The following is a 14,261-nucleotide window of genomic DNA, read 5'->3' as shown; positions in this document are numbered from 1 at the left end:
GACAGCAGAAAGGTTTTTGTTACCCGAAGTCGCCGTATAAAAATAAATGGTAATTAGCGGTACAGTGCTTGGGAGCAGATTTTGCTCATGAGTTCCTATTCCAGAGCCTCCACAGTGGGATTTCTGGCTGGAGTCCTTGGAGTTGTTTGGGAATGTGTCACCGCTCACCCCAGATTCTCTCTGTTTCTCTCCAGATCGATTTGGCACCTGTTTCTGCCTCCGCGTGGGGGCCAGAGCCACAAAGTGATTGGGTGGTGGGACGACGCCCCTAAGCCCTCATGCATAGGGTAGTGTCCCTTCCAAAAGTTTGGTGCCAGAGGGGTCCCTGGGTGAGAAGAGCCAGGCTAGGAACTGGTGGGCGGGACTCGGGCAAGGGCGGGGCTGGGGAGATGGAGCGCGGGCTAGAACCCCAGTGTCAGGGCACCGTGGTGGTTCCCCCACCCCACCCCACGATTTGGCGCGCGGGGGGGTGACCCGGTGGATGGGTCTCTGGATTTAGGGGCGGGTCCTGGAGGCGGGTCTTAAGTGTGGGAGAGAGAAAGAGGGAGAGACTCCGGAGCCTGGAGGCGGGGTTTGGGGAGCTCGCCCCACGTGGGGCGGGGCTCCCGCTGCCGCGGGCTCTGCAGTTCGGACTCGGAACGCCACAGTCGCCGCAGTTCCCTCCACTCTGGTGGCCCCACGGCCCTGCGGGGAGTCCGGGTGGTCCTCGGGCCGCTCGGATTTGGCACAAGGCCGGCCCCGCCTCTCCCCCTCGGTGCGGCCTAGACGGCCGGGGCAGCGGGGACATGGAGCCGTCTCCGGCCACCGGAGGCTCGGAGACCACCCGCCTCGTGAGTGCGGGAGACCGTGGCGGCGCCGGCGGCGGCGGCGGCGGCGGCCTGCGATTGAAGAGGTAGGACAGACCTGGGCTGGCTCTCGGCCCGGGGCCACCGGACTCGTGCCATCGGTCCGTTTCGTTGTCTGTCTCAGCGCCGGCCCGGCCCGCCTCCCCAGCGCCCCGGGGTCCCCAGACTTCGCGAGCCGATCGGCCGGCCGCAGCCCGCCCCCGCCCCCGTCCCGCCTCTGTCCGACACCCCATTTTCTCGAGGCCAGGTGCAGCAAGTCCCCTGTCGCGGCGCCCCAAGCCTCCCGACCCCTGCGCCGCCTCCGCCGCGGCCGGCCGGGGCTACGAGCGAGCGAGCGGCCGCCGCTCCGTCGGACCGAGCGGGCCAGCTACGGCGATGTCCGCATTGCCCCTTGAGCCTCGCCTCCCGGCCTCGGAACCCCGGCTTTAGGCCTCGGGCTCGGGGCGCCCCATCCAGCGGCGGCCAGTGGTGGGCACCGGCTCCGGGGATCGGCTCGGGCTCAGCGGGCGGCCGCGAGGAAGCGAGGGGGCGGCGAGGAAGGAGCAGGTGCGGGCTGGGCGGCGGGGGGTATTCCCGGCTCCGCACAGACGGGGCCGGGGGCGGCGAGGTGTGAAATGAGGCGCCGAGCGGCCGGGACAGCGGGCCGGGGGCGGCGGCAGAACCTCCCCCGCACCCTGCGGGCCTCCCGCGCCCGCCGCCAGCCGCCGCCGGCTCCGTCTGCCCTGCCATCTCGGAGCGGCCACGGCGACAGGCCCTCCCGGCCACCTCCGCTAGCCATTTTGTCTGGCCGTCCGTTTGTCTCTGGAATTTGACAGGGTCTCTGGCTTTCTGTTCTTCCATCTCCCTCCATCTATTTCCTCCCAGCCCTCTCCTTTTGTCTCCGTTGTGGTCTTCTGTGTGTTTCCAGTTCTTTCCTTGGGAGGGGGGCCTTGAACCTGAGTGGGTGGGGGAATGGGGTCAGAACGAAGGAAGGATTCTTTCCGCAGGGGACTGCAGTGGTGGGCAGCTGTGGGGCTCCAGCTGGGGCCCTGGCATCGCTTCCGATACCCTTTGGCTTTGCATCAGCCCCTCTCACTTGCCTAAGGAATACTCCAGGCCTCACTGTTTGCCCCCACGCTATTATCGTTTTGTTGTTTGTTGGGGGATTTCAGAAGGCCAGGGAGGGAAACAGCCTCCAGCCCTGGACGAAATGCAGCCACCCTCCGCACCCCAGCAGAGAGGCCCCTTTAGTGCCCACTTGATACGAAACAAAAGGGCAGCCTGTTGATGGGTGGCTACAGCCATGGCTGGTCATGTTGCGTCTTACAAGCCTGAAAGGCGGCTGGCTACAGATTCCGAACTGCCCAGCATCTGTTTCCTCTTCAGATTGCATCTTCATCCCCTGGACCATTTTCATCCTCATATGACCATTAGTCACCAGATCCTGCGGGATTTTCCGAGGCCCTGCCTGTTTACCTGACCCTCCTCTGATGCTGTGCCTGGCAGAGCATCCGGGCAGACCCATTCTAGACTCTTCTATGCCCTCTTTCCCGCACTCCACCATCAAGGTCATTTCAACCTGAAGATATGTGCACGGTCCACCAGTGGACCCTTCCCTCAGCCCCTTTCCTCGGCCCTTCTAACACCGCACTTACACTCCAAGCTGCATACCTTGTCATTGTAATTCCACCTGTCAGGAGCATCTTCTATGGCGTGTGCCTTCCTCTGATGCCCTCTACATCCCCATTAAAGTCAGTCACTCCCTCCCCTGGGCCCCAAAGTGATTTGTTTAGAACCCCCCCCCCCAGCCTCTCCCTGGTAGAAGTCATGTTATGCATTTGTCTCCCGCCAGACTGGGGTCCCTTGTGTTGGCTACCGCTTGCCATTCCTCGTGGAACGAACAGGGAGGGTCTCTAAAGCCACTGTCATCACCCTGCCTGTCTCTTCTGGGGACACCAGAATTATGCACATTCATTCTCAGGCTAGGAAGGGGCTTTTCATTTAAGAAATACACCTGCCTTTCCACTCCAGAATTCCCCCCATAACCGCTGGATACCCCCAACCTCGGCTCACCCCTTCAGCACTGTTCTCCGCAGTCAGGTGGCTGCCAGCGCCCCTTCCCGTCTCCTGCTGGGATCATTTTCCCACAGGGATAATGTTACTCCTGTATTTCAGGACTGTCTTCTGGGTTGAGGTCCTTTAATTTGTCCTTAACTTGCTGGGGTACCGGAAAGACAGTGGGGGCCGTGAGGATTGGGCTAGAGCAGGTCCTAAACACAGTCAGTTGGAGTCCTGCCTGTGGCATCCCTGGGTAAGGCTGGTCCATTCCTATTGTCAAGGGATGTGTGAGCATCCTGGGCTTCAGGTAACGTGGGCTGGACTCCAAATCCATTGCTGTCAGTACCACCCCAGATGTAGCTGGCAGGAAACCCCCCTCCTGTGACAACCCTGCTTGCTCCCCTGGTCTGTGTTCAGGGCTAACCTTCAACTCTTGATCCTCCTGCCTCAACTTCCCATGTGCTGGGACTGCAGACATGAGTCATCACGCCAGTTTCCACTCCCCTTTCAAAGCACCTCACCTATATCTCCTGGCTTGAGAGGAAAGGATGGATAGGATTTGGGGACCGAGGCGTTGGAGCAAAGCTAAGAGAGATGCATGAAGTGGGTTTGTGTGTACCATGCTCTCATACCAACTTCTTTTCGTGTTCCTCTGGCTCTTTGACTGTCTCTGTCAAACCTCCCCCCCCCCATTTTCAAGGCCTTTCTCATGTGGTTTCTGTGATCTCCTCACTAGAGCTCATTTGAGAGCGCCAGAATTCCTCCAGCAGCAACATCCGCCTTCTGCTGTGTGCCATCGTGTCTAGTCCGCATTTGTTCCATTCACCAAGAACTCACGTCATTCAGGAAGAGTGGCCGTTGGTTTTCCGTTCCTGGGGTGCCTCTCGTAGTATAGGATTTGGTCAGTATCTAGTCCCACCTGCTGGCTGTGCGGCTCCCACCGGGTCTCTCCCTTCGGAGCCTTGCATTTCACATCCATCCGTTAAAACATTAGACTTTACTTTGCAGATATGGGAGTCTGTGGCCCTGTGTATGGAAGGAGAGAGAGCCCGGGTTTGAGTGTTCATTTGAGCCCCCACATGCCCGCAAAGCTCCGGGCATGATTGGGTCTAGCAAAGGGGTAGAGATGGGCCCATCTGCTCAGGCAGGCACCGGGTCTGTCAGCCAGGGAGTGACCAGGTTAGTTCTTTGGTCAAGCTCGAGGGTGAACATGTCTCCCGCCTCAGTCTTTTCACAGAGCCCTCAGAGCCCCTTCCTGAGGAGGCCAAGCTTGAGGGGATGGCCCACCGCCATTGCCATAAGAACGCCCAGGCGCTGTCAGGCCTCTCTCCCGAGAGGCTGCAGGCCCGGAGGCAACTGTATGCTGCCTGTGCTGTGTGCTTAATCTTCATGGCCGGGGAGGTGGTTGGTAAGTGGGGGGACACCCCTCCAGTCCATATTCTGTACTTCCTAGGCCAGGCAAGCTGGGAGGGGCATGGGGAGGGGCACGGGGGGTGGGGGGGGAAGATTCAGGATGAACCAGCATGACGTTTGTGGACCAGGCTCTGTGTGAACTGGCATTTTAAGAACCCTATTCTCTTGTTATGAAAATCAAATATATTACTATGGAAAGACTAGAAAAAAAATTACCTGTAATCAGGCGGGTGGTGGTGCACGCCTTTAATCCCAGCACTTGGGAGGCAGAGGCAGGTGGATCTCTGTGAGTTCCAGGACAGCCAGGGCTACACCAAGAAACCCTGTCTTGAAAAACCGAAAAAATAAAAAATAAAATAAATACTTGTAATCTTATCACCCGAGAAAACCCCCGGTCTCTTTTTGGTGTGTCCCCACCCCACACCCTCCACTTTCTTTTCCACACCTCACATACTACACATTTCCTAGGTGGGTATTTGGCACACAGCTTGGCCATTATGACCGATGCCGCTCACTTGCTGGCAGATGTAGGCAGCATGGTAGCCAGCCTCTTCTCCCTCTGGCTCTCCTCTCGGCCAGCCACCCGAACCATGACCTTTGGCTGGCACCGCTCCGGTAAAGCCCTGCATGACTCAGTGCCCACCCCCCCCCACCCCAGCCCTGCCCGTGCCTCAGGGCCCTGACCTGACAGCTGGTCTTCCCCTGCAGAGACTCTGGGGGCTTTGGCCTCTGTGATCTCCCTCTGGATGGTCACTGGCGTCCTGCTGTACCTGGCCTTCAACCGCCTGCTGCATAGTGACTACCATATCGAGGCGGGCGCCATGCTGCTGACCGCGAGCATCGCTGTCTGCGCCAATATGCTGTATGTCCCAGTGTGGAGTGGGCACCAAGTGGGGTCTAGAGTGAGAGCCAGGGCCTTCTTCCAGGATAGTAGAGCTTCTCTGGGGGTACCTGGGAGGGAGACAGTCAGCCGGGAGACACTTGCTGAGGGCTTACTGGATACTAGCCTTATTTTTATCAGTGTGGTCTTATCTGAGTCTATCAATCCATAAACACTAGTTTACTTCCCAGTATCCTGTAAGAGATATGCCAGGGGACCAACTGACTATTCACATAGCAGGGCCAGGGCCCGAATCCCCACCTCTGGCCCCATGTCCAGTATCTTTTGCCCCTGACAGCATAACTTCTCTCTGTGAGGTAGTGCTAGCTTTCTGGGATGGGAAATGGGTGGAGGTGGGTGCCGGAGGGGAGGCCAAGAACAGGCCATCATCTGGCTGAACCTTTCTCCTTCTCCTTCAGAATGGCCTTTGTGCTGCACCAGACTGGGCCTTCCCACAACCATGGATCTAGGGGTAGAGGGTACGCACCACTGGAGGAGGGGCAAGAACAGGCCATCATCTGGCTGAACCTCTCTCCTTCTCCTTCAGAATGGCCTTTGTGCTGCACCAGACTGGGCCCTCCCACAGCCATGGATCTAGGGGTAGAGGGTATGCACCACTGGAGGAGGGGCAAGGATACCCCCTGTCCCTGGGAAATACCAGCGTCCGGGCTGCCTTTGTGCATGTACTGGGAGATCTCCTTCAGAGCCTGGGGGTCCTGGTTGCCTCCATCCTCATCTACTTCAAGGTACTGTTATGGAGGCTGCTTCAGTCTCCCCTCCCTATTCTGCACCCCACCTCCCTTTTCCTGGTACCCTCTGACTTATTCACTTCAGCTTCTAGCTTCGCAGAGCCTCTCCCAACTCTGGGTCATGTCTCCTTCCCCCTCCGCGAGAGTCTCAGGATCCCTTCAGGTTGTTTGCCAAGATGGCCCTAGAGCCTTCTCTAAGAGGTCTTGCTCTCTCTACAGCCTCAGTACAAGGCGGCTGACCCAATCAGTACTTTCCTCTTCTCTATCTGTGCCCTTGGATCCACAGCCCCTACCCTTCGAGACGTGCTCCGCATCCTCATGGAAGGTGAATTCAACATTGATGCTCCCGCCCCGGGGCTCCCTCGGCGTCCACCCCTTCTCCAAAACTGGGAGAAAGCTGGTTCAGGAGGGCTTTTGGAAGAAAGAGGCCTGGGGTCAACAGGGTGGGGGAGAACGGGACTGGGAGAGTGGAGTCTGGGGGGCGGGGGGGGGGGGGGGGGCGGCGCTGCTCCTGGACGGGCCCTGGCGGCAACATGGTGGCATTGGTTGCAGGTGCCCCTCCCAGCGTGGGGTTTGAACCTGTAAGGGACACACTGCTCTCAGTGCCGGGAGTCCGAGCGACCCATGATCTCCACCTGTGGGCCCTGACGCTTACTTACCACGCCGCCTCTGCACACCTGGCTATTGGTGAGTCAAGGCTAGCCCAGCCCCTCTGCTTCCACCTGTGGCGATGGCTGGGCGTGGCGAGGCATTGTCTGTTCGAGACCGAGTCTCACTATGTAGCCCAGGCTGTCCCTAAGATCCTCCTGCCTCAGCCTCCTGAGTGCTGGGATTTCACGTATGAAATACTCCACCTGTTTTGGTTTTCTTGATCTCTCTCTGTGTCTCTCTGACACACATTCGTGTGCATACTCATGCACACACATACTCTGGAGACAAGGAGGCCTGGGCACTGCAATACCGTTTCTGAAGCCACATGGGGACCTGGTCCCTTTAAAATGTTACCAGTACCTGCAGGACTTAGTTTGGTGATTGTGGCAGGCCCCACACAGCAGGGTATCACATTGCTATTTAAAGTGGTGATTATGAAGCCTGTATGGCAACTAGGGAAAATGTTTGTGGTATAATGCTTGAGGGAAAAAAAGCTGAATATAAATTATATCTACATTATGATTCAACTATTAAAATATATATACAGTGACTCATGAGCTGACAAAGGGTTTTTGAGTCTCTCCCAGATGCGAGAAGCAATCAGAGGCATGCAATTTGGATGCCAAAAATATCATAACTTGTGGGATGTTGGATGGTAACTCGAGAGGGACAGTGGGGCAGAATACTTAACATCTGGCTTGTCCTGGAAAGACGGTGGTGTGGCTGCTGAACTATCAAGCCGCGTATTGATGCTCAAAGGCAGAAAGGACTAGGTAACTGGGCACGGTCTGATGTGCTAGCGCGGCCCATTGGAGTGAGTCTCCCTCACATTTTCTTTACAATTTTACGCTGTTCATATAATGCAGTGATGCAGGAGGAAAATGAAAAGCCCTGTTCTGTCCTTTGGGGTTGTCCTGTGCTCGGGCCCCTTCACTCCTTATCACAGCCCTCGGCTGTGCCCGGCTCCCCAGGGACTGAGCCGCCTCTTATCACCCTCCCACAGACTCCACGGCTGACCCTGAAGCTGTCCTGGCCGAAGCCTCATCGCGGCTCTATTCCCGGTTTGGATTCTCCAGCTGCACCCTGCAGGTGGAGCGATACCAGCCTGAGATGGCCCGGTGTGCGCACTGCCGGGAACCCACCCAAGCCTGAGCCCCACCCTCGCCCCACTGCCAGACCCAGACTCAGCCATGGATTCTCAGCACCTGCCTCCCCATCACAGAAGGGACCATCTTCTCTCCACCTTCCACCTGCCAAATGCCCCAGCCCCAGCCCCTGTGGTCAAGACCAAAGGTGTGTGTGTGGTGTATGAGAGGGAAGTTGGGGGAGGGGAGGATCAGACTGAATAGTTGTAAACAGTTTAGGGGTGTGGGGTGTGGGGAGCCCCACCATCCGCGTTCCACATGGCCTTGGAGAGTCATGCTTTCTGTGAAATTCATGTGTCCTTATGGCAGGCTGGCTGGCTAGCTGGGGACATCTGCCTGTCTGTGTGCTGTTCGTGTGCCTATGCCTGGGGAGGTCATCAGGGGCCCCCTCCCCACATGATCCTTGCTCTGTCTATGCAGGGGCCCCAAAGCCTGCACTTTGTTCCTGTGTCCTACCTTGTGGTTTTGTCTGTTGTGTATGTGTGTTCTTTGGTGCTGTGGCCTTGTGTGTCTTTACCTGTGTGGCTGTGCTGGTCTCTGAGTCTGCTCTACCTGTGTATCCATTAAGGGGTCTGTCTGTCCATCCCCTCTGTTGGTGCTGTATCCTCGGCTTCCCCCTAGTGTGGGGGAGGACCCCACTGCAGCTCCACCAATAAACTTGTATCTAACTGCATGTCTGGACTCTGACTCCTCGGAGGTGGGATCCGGAGTGACCGCCATCAGCCTCTCCCAGCTTTCCAGCCCCGGCTCTTGACTTGGAAGAGTCCCTTTGTGAGCAGGGCAGGGCTTCAGGAGGGGATCCTGGAGAACATTCACACTTAAGAACTCCAGCAGGCCAGGCCACTCTCCTGTTAGTTACAGGGCCCGTGTGGGCTTGGTCCTTGTGCTGTGTCTGCAGGGCTGGGAAAGACAGCAAGTCCTGTGTCCAGGTGTGGGTGTTTATGAATACCAGGGCTTTTCTTTACTCTTACTCTCCTGTCTTAAAAACCATACATTTCAAAGACTCTTACAAATCTCTCTCTCTTCTCTGTCTCTCTCTTTTTATTTTTCAAGACAGGGTTTCTCTGTGCAGCCCTGGCTGTCCTGGAACTCATTCTGTAGACCAGGCTGGCCTTGAACTCAGAGATCCACCTGCCTCTGCCTCTTGAGTGCTGGGATTAAAGGCATGGGCCACCTGTCTCATTTTTTAAAACAGTCTCATGTAGTCCAGGCTGGCCTTGAACTCCCTGTGTAGCCAGGTGTAACCTTAAACATGTCTCCACCTCCTGAGCACTAAGATTGCAAGCATGGGCTACTATTAAGTTTTATGAGGTGCTTGCTAGGAATCAAAACCAGGGCTTCATGTGTGCGAGGCAAGAATTCTATTAACTAAGACACACACACACACACACACACACACACACACACACACACACACACACGCACACACACACGGGGTGGGGGTGGGGTCTCAACTTGTCCAGCTAACCTTGAACTCTTAATCCTGTCTCTGCCTCCCAAGTGCTAGGATTATATCCTGCTACCATATCCTGCTAGCTCTTAAAAAAGCAAACTCTCTACACTTTGGTTTTAGACCTGTGCTTTGGAGCAGCAGGAGTTAGCTGGCCCTTCTTCCCTGGGTTGACATAGTTTCAGCCCAAATCCCAGTCCCTGGTCATTTTCTTTTTCTTTCTTTCTTTTTTTTTTTTTTTTTTTTTTTTTTGTCTTTTCAAGACAGGGTTTCCCTGTCTAGCTTTGCGCCTTTCCTGGAACTCACTCTGTAGACCAGGCTGGCCTCAAACTCACAGAGATCACCTGCCTCTGCCTCCCGAGTGCTGGGATTAAAGGTGTGTGCCACCACTGCCCAACATCCCTGGTCATTTTCATTGGCCCATTCATGTTTCTGTGAGCCCATAAAGGAAATACTTTATCCTAAAGTTATTTTTTACTGGGGTTCAACACAGGGGAAGTGTTTTCTGTACTTACTCCCAGGAGTAACTGCTACCCAGCCCCCCTTGTGTGCATACCAATATCTACATAATAACATAAATGGGATCCTTTATAGGCACCATGGTGTCAGCTGCTTTGACATGTGTCCTGGACACATTTTCCTGCAGCAACACACACGGGTTTCATGACATTTTTCAAGATGAGGTTTATGGACATGTTGAGGGTAGGCCTCCTCACTGACATCCAGCTGGGAGCCTGGCCCGGCTGGGCACTTAGCGGATGGCACCAATGGCTGGTTTGGAATTAGAGCTGGGGGTGGAGGGCTGGGGGTCCACCCACTCAGGCACGCTGCAGGGACTGGCCCAGCTGCTCTCCATGCTTTGCTAGCTCCTGACACTTTCTCATTTTCCGTCTCATTGATTACAGGCCCCAAGTGACAGGGTGGGGGTAGGGAGAGTAGGGAAGAGGTCCTAATGATCACCCCATGAACAGCTTTAATCTGCTGCCGCCTGAGATGCCGGGTACAGGAGAGGGAGCCGAATGCTCAGGACATGAAGAGACCGTGTATCCAGACTGGCTACCAGTCGAGGGTCTGAAAGGACTCACTGAAGTCTTCTGCCTGTGGCCTGGGTGATGGTGGGACAGGAACACAGCCTAGCCTCCTGTCCCACCCCAGACCCTTGAAGTGCTGGCCTGTGCTCCAGCCACCTGCTGCCCTGGTACCCCTAGACCCTGGGCTCTGGGTCCACTTCTGCTATCACCTTCTGCAAATCCTGGTCACCTCCCTGCATTTCAGCTTCCCCAGTGGTAACCAGGAGTCCGCGACACTGTGTGTTTAGGCATGCCTGGCATGTGGAGGAGGGTATGCACAAAAGGTTAATAGCTTTGGGGTAAAATCCAGGCAGCAGGAATAAGGTGACCTGGCTCCCTGGCAGAGACAGGAACCAACTGTATTGATTTTGTGCTCTGTGCAGAAGGCTGAAGTAAGTAGCAGTATTTGCATGTTACAGACAGGGAAACTGAGGCTGGTCTCACAACTCAGTGGCCGCCAGAGTTGAGCTTTAAACTTTGCTTTGGCTGCCCGGAGTCGGGACCCTATTTCCTCTGCCTCTCTATTCTCCTTCAGTCAACAACTGGGCCGTGGATAGGGAAGTCAGTCTTCAGAGCATTCTCAGCTGGGCGGTGTGGCACACACCTTTAATCCCAGTGGGGGGGGGGGGTTACCCACCAACCCCACAGTTCCCCAGAGTTTTCTTGAGTGTGAACAGGAAATATTAGATAGAAGGATTTAGAATAGAAAATACAGGATAGCCTCGAGAAGGCCTTCTACCTATTCCAACGAACCCTGACTGGCTCTGCCCCAGGGTATTTATAGAAACGCCAAGGGGTGGAGCAAAAGACACCCCCCCCCCCAGCACAGCCAAGTGCAGACCATCTCAGACACCTGCTCTCAAGCCCGTGGTCCTAATCATCCTCTATGCAGACCTGCTGGGTAAAGCCACAAGGAACCTGAAAACCGGCTCCCACATCCCAGCACTCGGGAGGCAGAGGCAGGCAGATCCCTGTGAGTTTGAGACCAGCCTGGTCTACAGAGTAAGTTCCAGGGCAGCCAGGGCTACACGGAGGAACCTTGTCTCAAAAAAAAAAAAAAAAAAAAAAAAAAAAAAAAAAAAAAAAGGAAGAAAGGAAAAACCCCCAGAGCATTCATTCTCTATCATCCATTGGCACTCCCTCCCCAGGGAGCCAGGGAAACCCTTATCTGCGGAGCTGCAATTGCCTCTTTTTTATTATTCCAGCCTACTTGCTTATCTGAAGCCCCTTCCTCCAGGTACCGTCTCTGCTGATAAACTACCCGATGGCGGATGAAAAGGTGAGGTGAGGGGGTGGGTGGGTGGGAGAGGCGAGTGAGAACAGAGGCAGGAGGAGGACCCGCCCGTCCATCAGAATCCTGGCGTCCCTGGGCAGCTGAGTGACGGGGGAAGACCTGCCAGCCAGGGAGGGGCGAGGAGAGCTGAAGTCTAGCAGGGGTGAGGGGGACAGGCAGGGAGCCGGGCTTGTCTTGTGACAGCGCGGCTGAAGTCTTCAAAAGAAAGGCTGGAGCTCCAGGGCGGGAGGCTGTGGGGTCTGAAAGGCTCGTGTCGCAGGTTGGAGCGGCGCCCCCCTGCGGCTGGTGCTATGGCAGCAGCCGGGCCGCCGGGGTAGAAGGGACTCTCGGGACCAAGTGGGATGCATGATGGTAGCAGAACCCAAAACGCTGCTGCCCCAGTTCCCGGCAGGCCCGCTTACCTCTCCCGCCTCCGGTGTCACTTCTTAGGAGAGTGACCCTTCCTTCTCTGCTCTTCAGCCTCCCTGTCCCCGCCCGAGCCCCCAGTGCGCCCCATCAGCCCGCTTTCCAAAGGGTACTGGAGAAGATGCAGGCCGGGCTGGGGCCAAGCCTGGGCTACAGATGTCTTTGTGGTCGCCCAGGATCCCACAGACAAATGGATCCTGTTGACGAGAGGGAGTGTGTGGGGAAGTTACGGGAAGGGAGGGACTTGGGGTACAGCTGAGGGCGCCTGTGCCTCTCCGGTAGACAAGCAGCAGTCTGGCTGGGGAATTTCTCTCAGAGGACCTCACCCAAACAGCCCTAACACTTAGTCCCATTCTGTTTCCTTAAGCCCAACAATTAGGCACCAAATTTAAAAGGGCATTGGCGCACGCCTTTAATCCCAGCCCTCCCTCGGGAGGAAGAGCCAGGCGGATCTCTGAGTTCGAGGCCAGCCTGGTCTACACAGTGAGTTCCAGGACAGGCACCAAAACTACACGGAGAAATCCTATCTCGAAACACCACCCCCCCCAAAAAACAGAGAGAGAAGAAATAAAAAGGGGGGTCGCTGTGGCCCCAAACAGGCAGAAACATACGGGACCAAACCCAGGGAAGAAAGCGCAGCGAAGCTTCCCTGAGCAAGCAGCTTTAGAGACCAAAATAGCAAATTGACGTTTCCCTGACCCTACAGTGCCTGTAGATCGCCCTGCTTCCTCCCCCTCCCGCTCCTTCCTGGACCAGGTCTGGACCACTCAAGACTACTGGGAGGTGGGGAGGCTGCCCTGGGTGGCACTGCCCTTGAAGGAAGCTCCCAGTCTGGCTCCTAGCAAATGCTCAGCAGGACGGCTGGTGAAGGAATGGACAGAAGGAGCCATGGCCTATCTCCAGCGGTCAGGATACCCAGCCAATCAGCGTCCCCTTCATCCCCATCTCCCACCGCTGAGCCAATAAGCCGCTTTCTTGCATTCTGACCACACCCTACACCACTCTCTGGGAGGCAGTCATTTACCTAAGACCCTCCATAGTGGGTGACATGCTTTTCCTTAGGCCTATCCTGGACCCTGCTTCCCCTTGACAGTGGTCTAGTGATGAATTAATCTCCTTGGGTTTACTTGCCATTCTCCCAGCCTTTCCTAAATAATGTGAGGCTGCTGAGGTTCCTATACTTCTTTTATCTTGGTCTAATTAATGTCAGCTTCTAAACCAGGCCTTCAGCAACCAGGTGAGGTTCAGCCACCTTCCCACCACAAAACCCTGAACAGGTGATAAACATTTCAGCCCTCACTCCTGGCCTATACCGGGATGTGATGCCACCTCCTGCCCAGCCACACTGGGTGCCACCTCTTGCAAGGCTTTCTTCTCAGGTATTTTCCCACTCTTTAAGATTTAGACTTTAGCCAGGCGGTGGTGGCGCTCGCCTTTAATCCCAGCACTCGGGAGGCAGAGGCAGGAGGATCTCTCTGAGTTTGAGGGCAGCCTGGGCTACAGAGTGAGTTCCAGGACAGCCAGGGCTACACAGCTGTAGTTACATGAACTGGAGATTGAACTTGGGTCCTCCTGTTTGTAAGACAAGCACGTGTGTGTGTGTGTGTGTGTGTGTGTGTGTGTGTGTGTGTGTGTGTGTGTGTCTGTCTGTCTGTCTGTTTGGATGTATGTCACTTATATGTGGGGGACCCTGGACAATCCCCTGGGGTTGGAATTACAGGCAGTTTGTGAGCTGCTTTATATGGGTGCTTGGAATCAAACTCTGGTCCTCTGGAAGAGTAATGTATACTCTCTTAACCACCGAACAATGTCCAGCTCCACATGTTTTATTTTAAATTATGCATATGCATCTGTACACATAAGTGCAGAATGCCCACAGAGGCCAAAGGCATTGGCTCCACCTGGAGCTGGTGCTACCAGCAGTTGTGGGCCACCCAGCATAAATGCTGGGAACCAAACTTAGGATCACTGTAAGAGCAGTGGTCTTAACCACTGAGCCACCCCTCCAATGCCACCTGGCCATATCTTTTTAAAAAGTTTTCTATTATGCCAGGTATGGTAGCGTACACCTTTAATCACAGCAGTAGGGAGGCAGAGGCAGGCATATCTCTGTAAGTTCTAGGCCAGCTAGAGCTACCATGAGTCCCTGTTTAAAAAAAAAAAAATATTTATGTGTACAGGGATTTTGCCTGTGCACCATATGCCTGCAGTGCCTGTGGAGGCCACAAGAGGGCCTCTTTACTTACACACACGCACACGCACATGAGTTAAAGACAGTTGGCTGCCATGATCGAAACCTTTGCAAGGCCACCAGTATTTGTA

At 55.6% G+C, this 14,261-nt stretch overlaps 1 protein-coding gene across 3 annotated transcripts; it reads left to right on the top strand.

Annotated features, from left to right (window-relative positions):
• Positions 1 to 640: 640 nt before the first annotated feature.
• Slc30a3 (solute carrier family 30 member 3) lies at positions 641 to 7,863 on the top strand. 3 transcript variants are annotated; one of them, XM_052746117.1, is made up of 10 exons: positions 775 to 892; positions 3,619 to 3,783; positions 4,109 to 4,290; positions 4,764 to 4,910; positions 5,004 to 5,157; positions 5,595 to 5,654; positions 5,723 to 5,921; positions 6,144 to 6,249; positions 6,477 to 6,611; positions 7,579 to 7,863. In XM_052746117.1, exons 3-10 carry the CDS (start codon positions 4,161 to 4,163, stop codon positions 7,725 to 7,727), a joined length of 1,080 nt encoding a protein of 359 aa, XP_052602077.1. In that variant the 5' UTR covers positions 775 to 892; positions 3,619 to 3,783; positions 4,109 to 4,160; the 3' UTR covers positions 7,728 to 7,863. The 3 variants fall into 3 exon arrangements, with proteins under 3 accessions (XP_052602075.1, XP_052602076.1, XP_052602077.1); XM_052746115.1 differs by lacking the exon at positions 3,619 to 3,783 and having other exon boundaries at positions 641 to 892; XM_052746116.1 differs by lacking the exons at positions 3,619 to 3,783; positions 5,595 to 5,654 and having other exon boundaries at positions 642 to 892.
• Positions 7,864 to 14,261: the final 6,398 nt, after the last annotated feature.

Source organism: Peromyscus californicus, unplaced genomic scaffold (genome assembly GCF_007827085.1).
Source record: "Peromyscus californicus insignis strain IS unplaced genomic scaffold, ASM782708v3 Scaffold_1__1_contigs__length_55948999, whole genome shotgun sequence".
Lineage (NCBI taxonomy): Eukaryota > Metazoa > Chordata > Mammalia > Rodentia > Cricetidae > Peromyscus > Peromyscus californicus.
The sequence above is the reverse complement of the archived record's forward strand: the minus strand, read 5'-3'. Positions and strand labels throughout refer to the sequence as shown.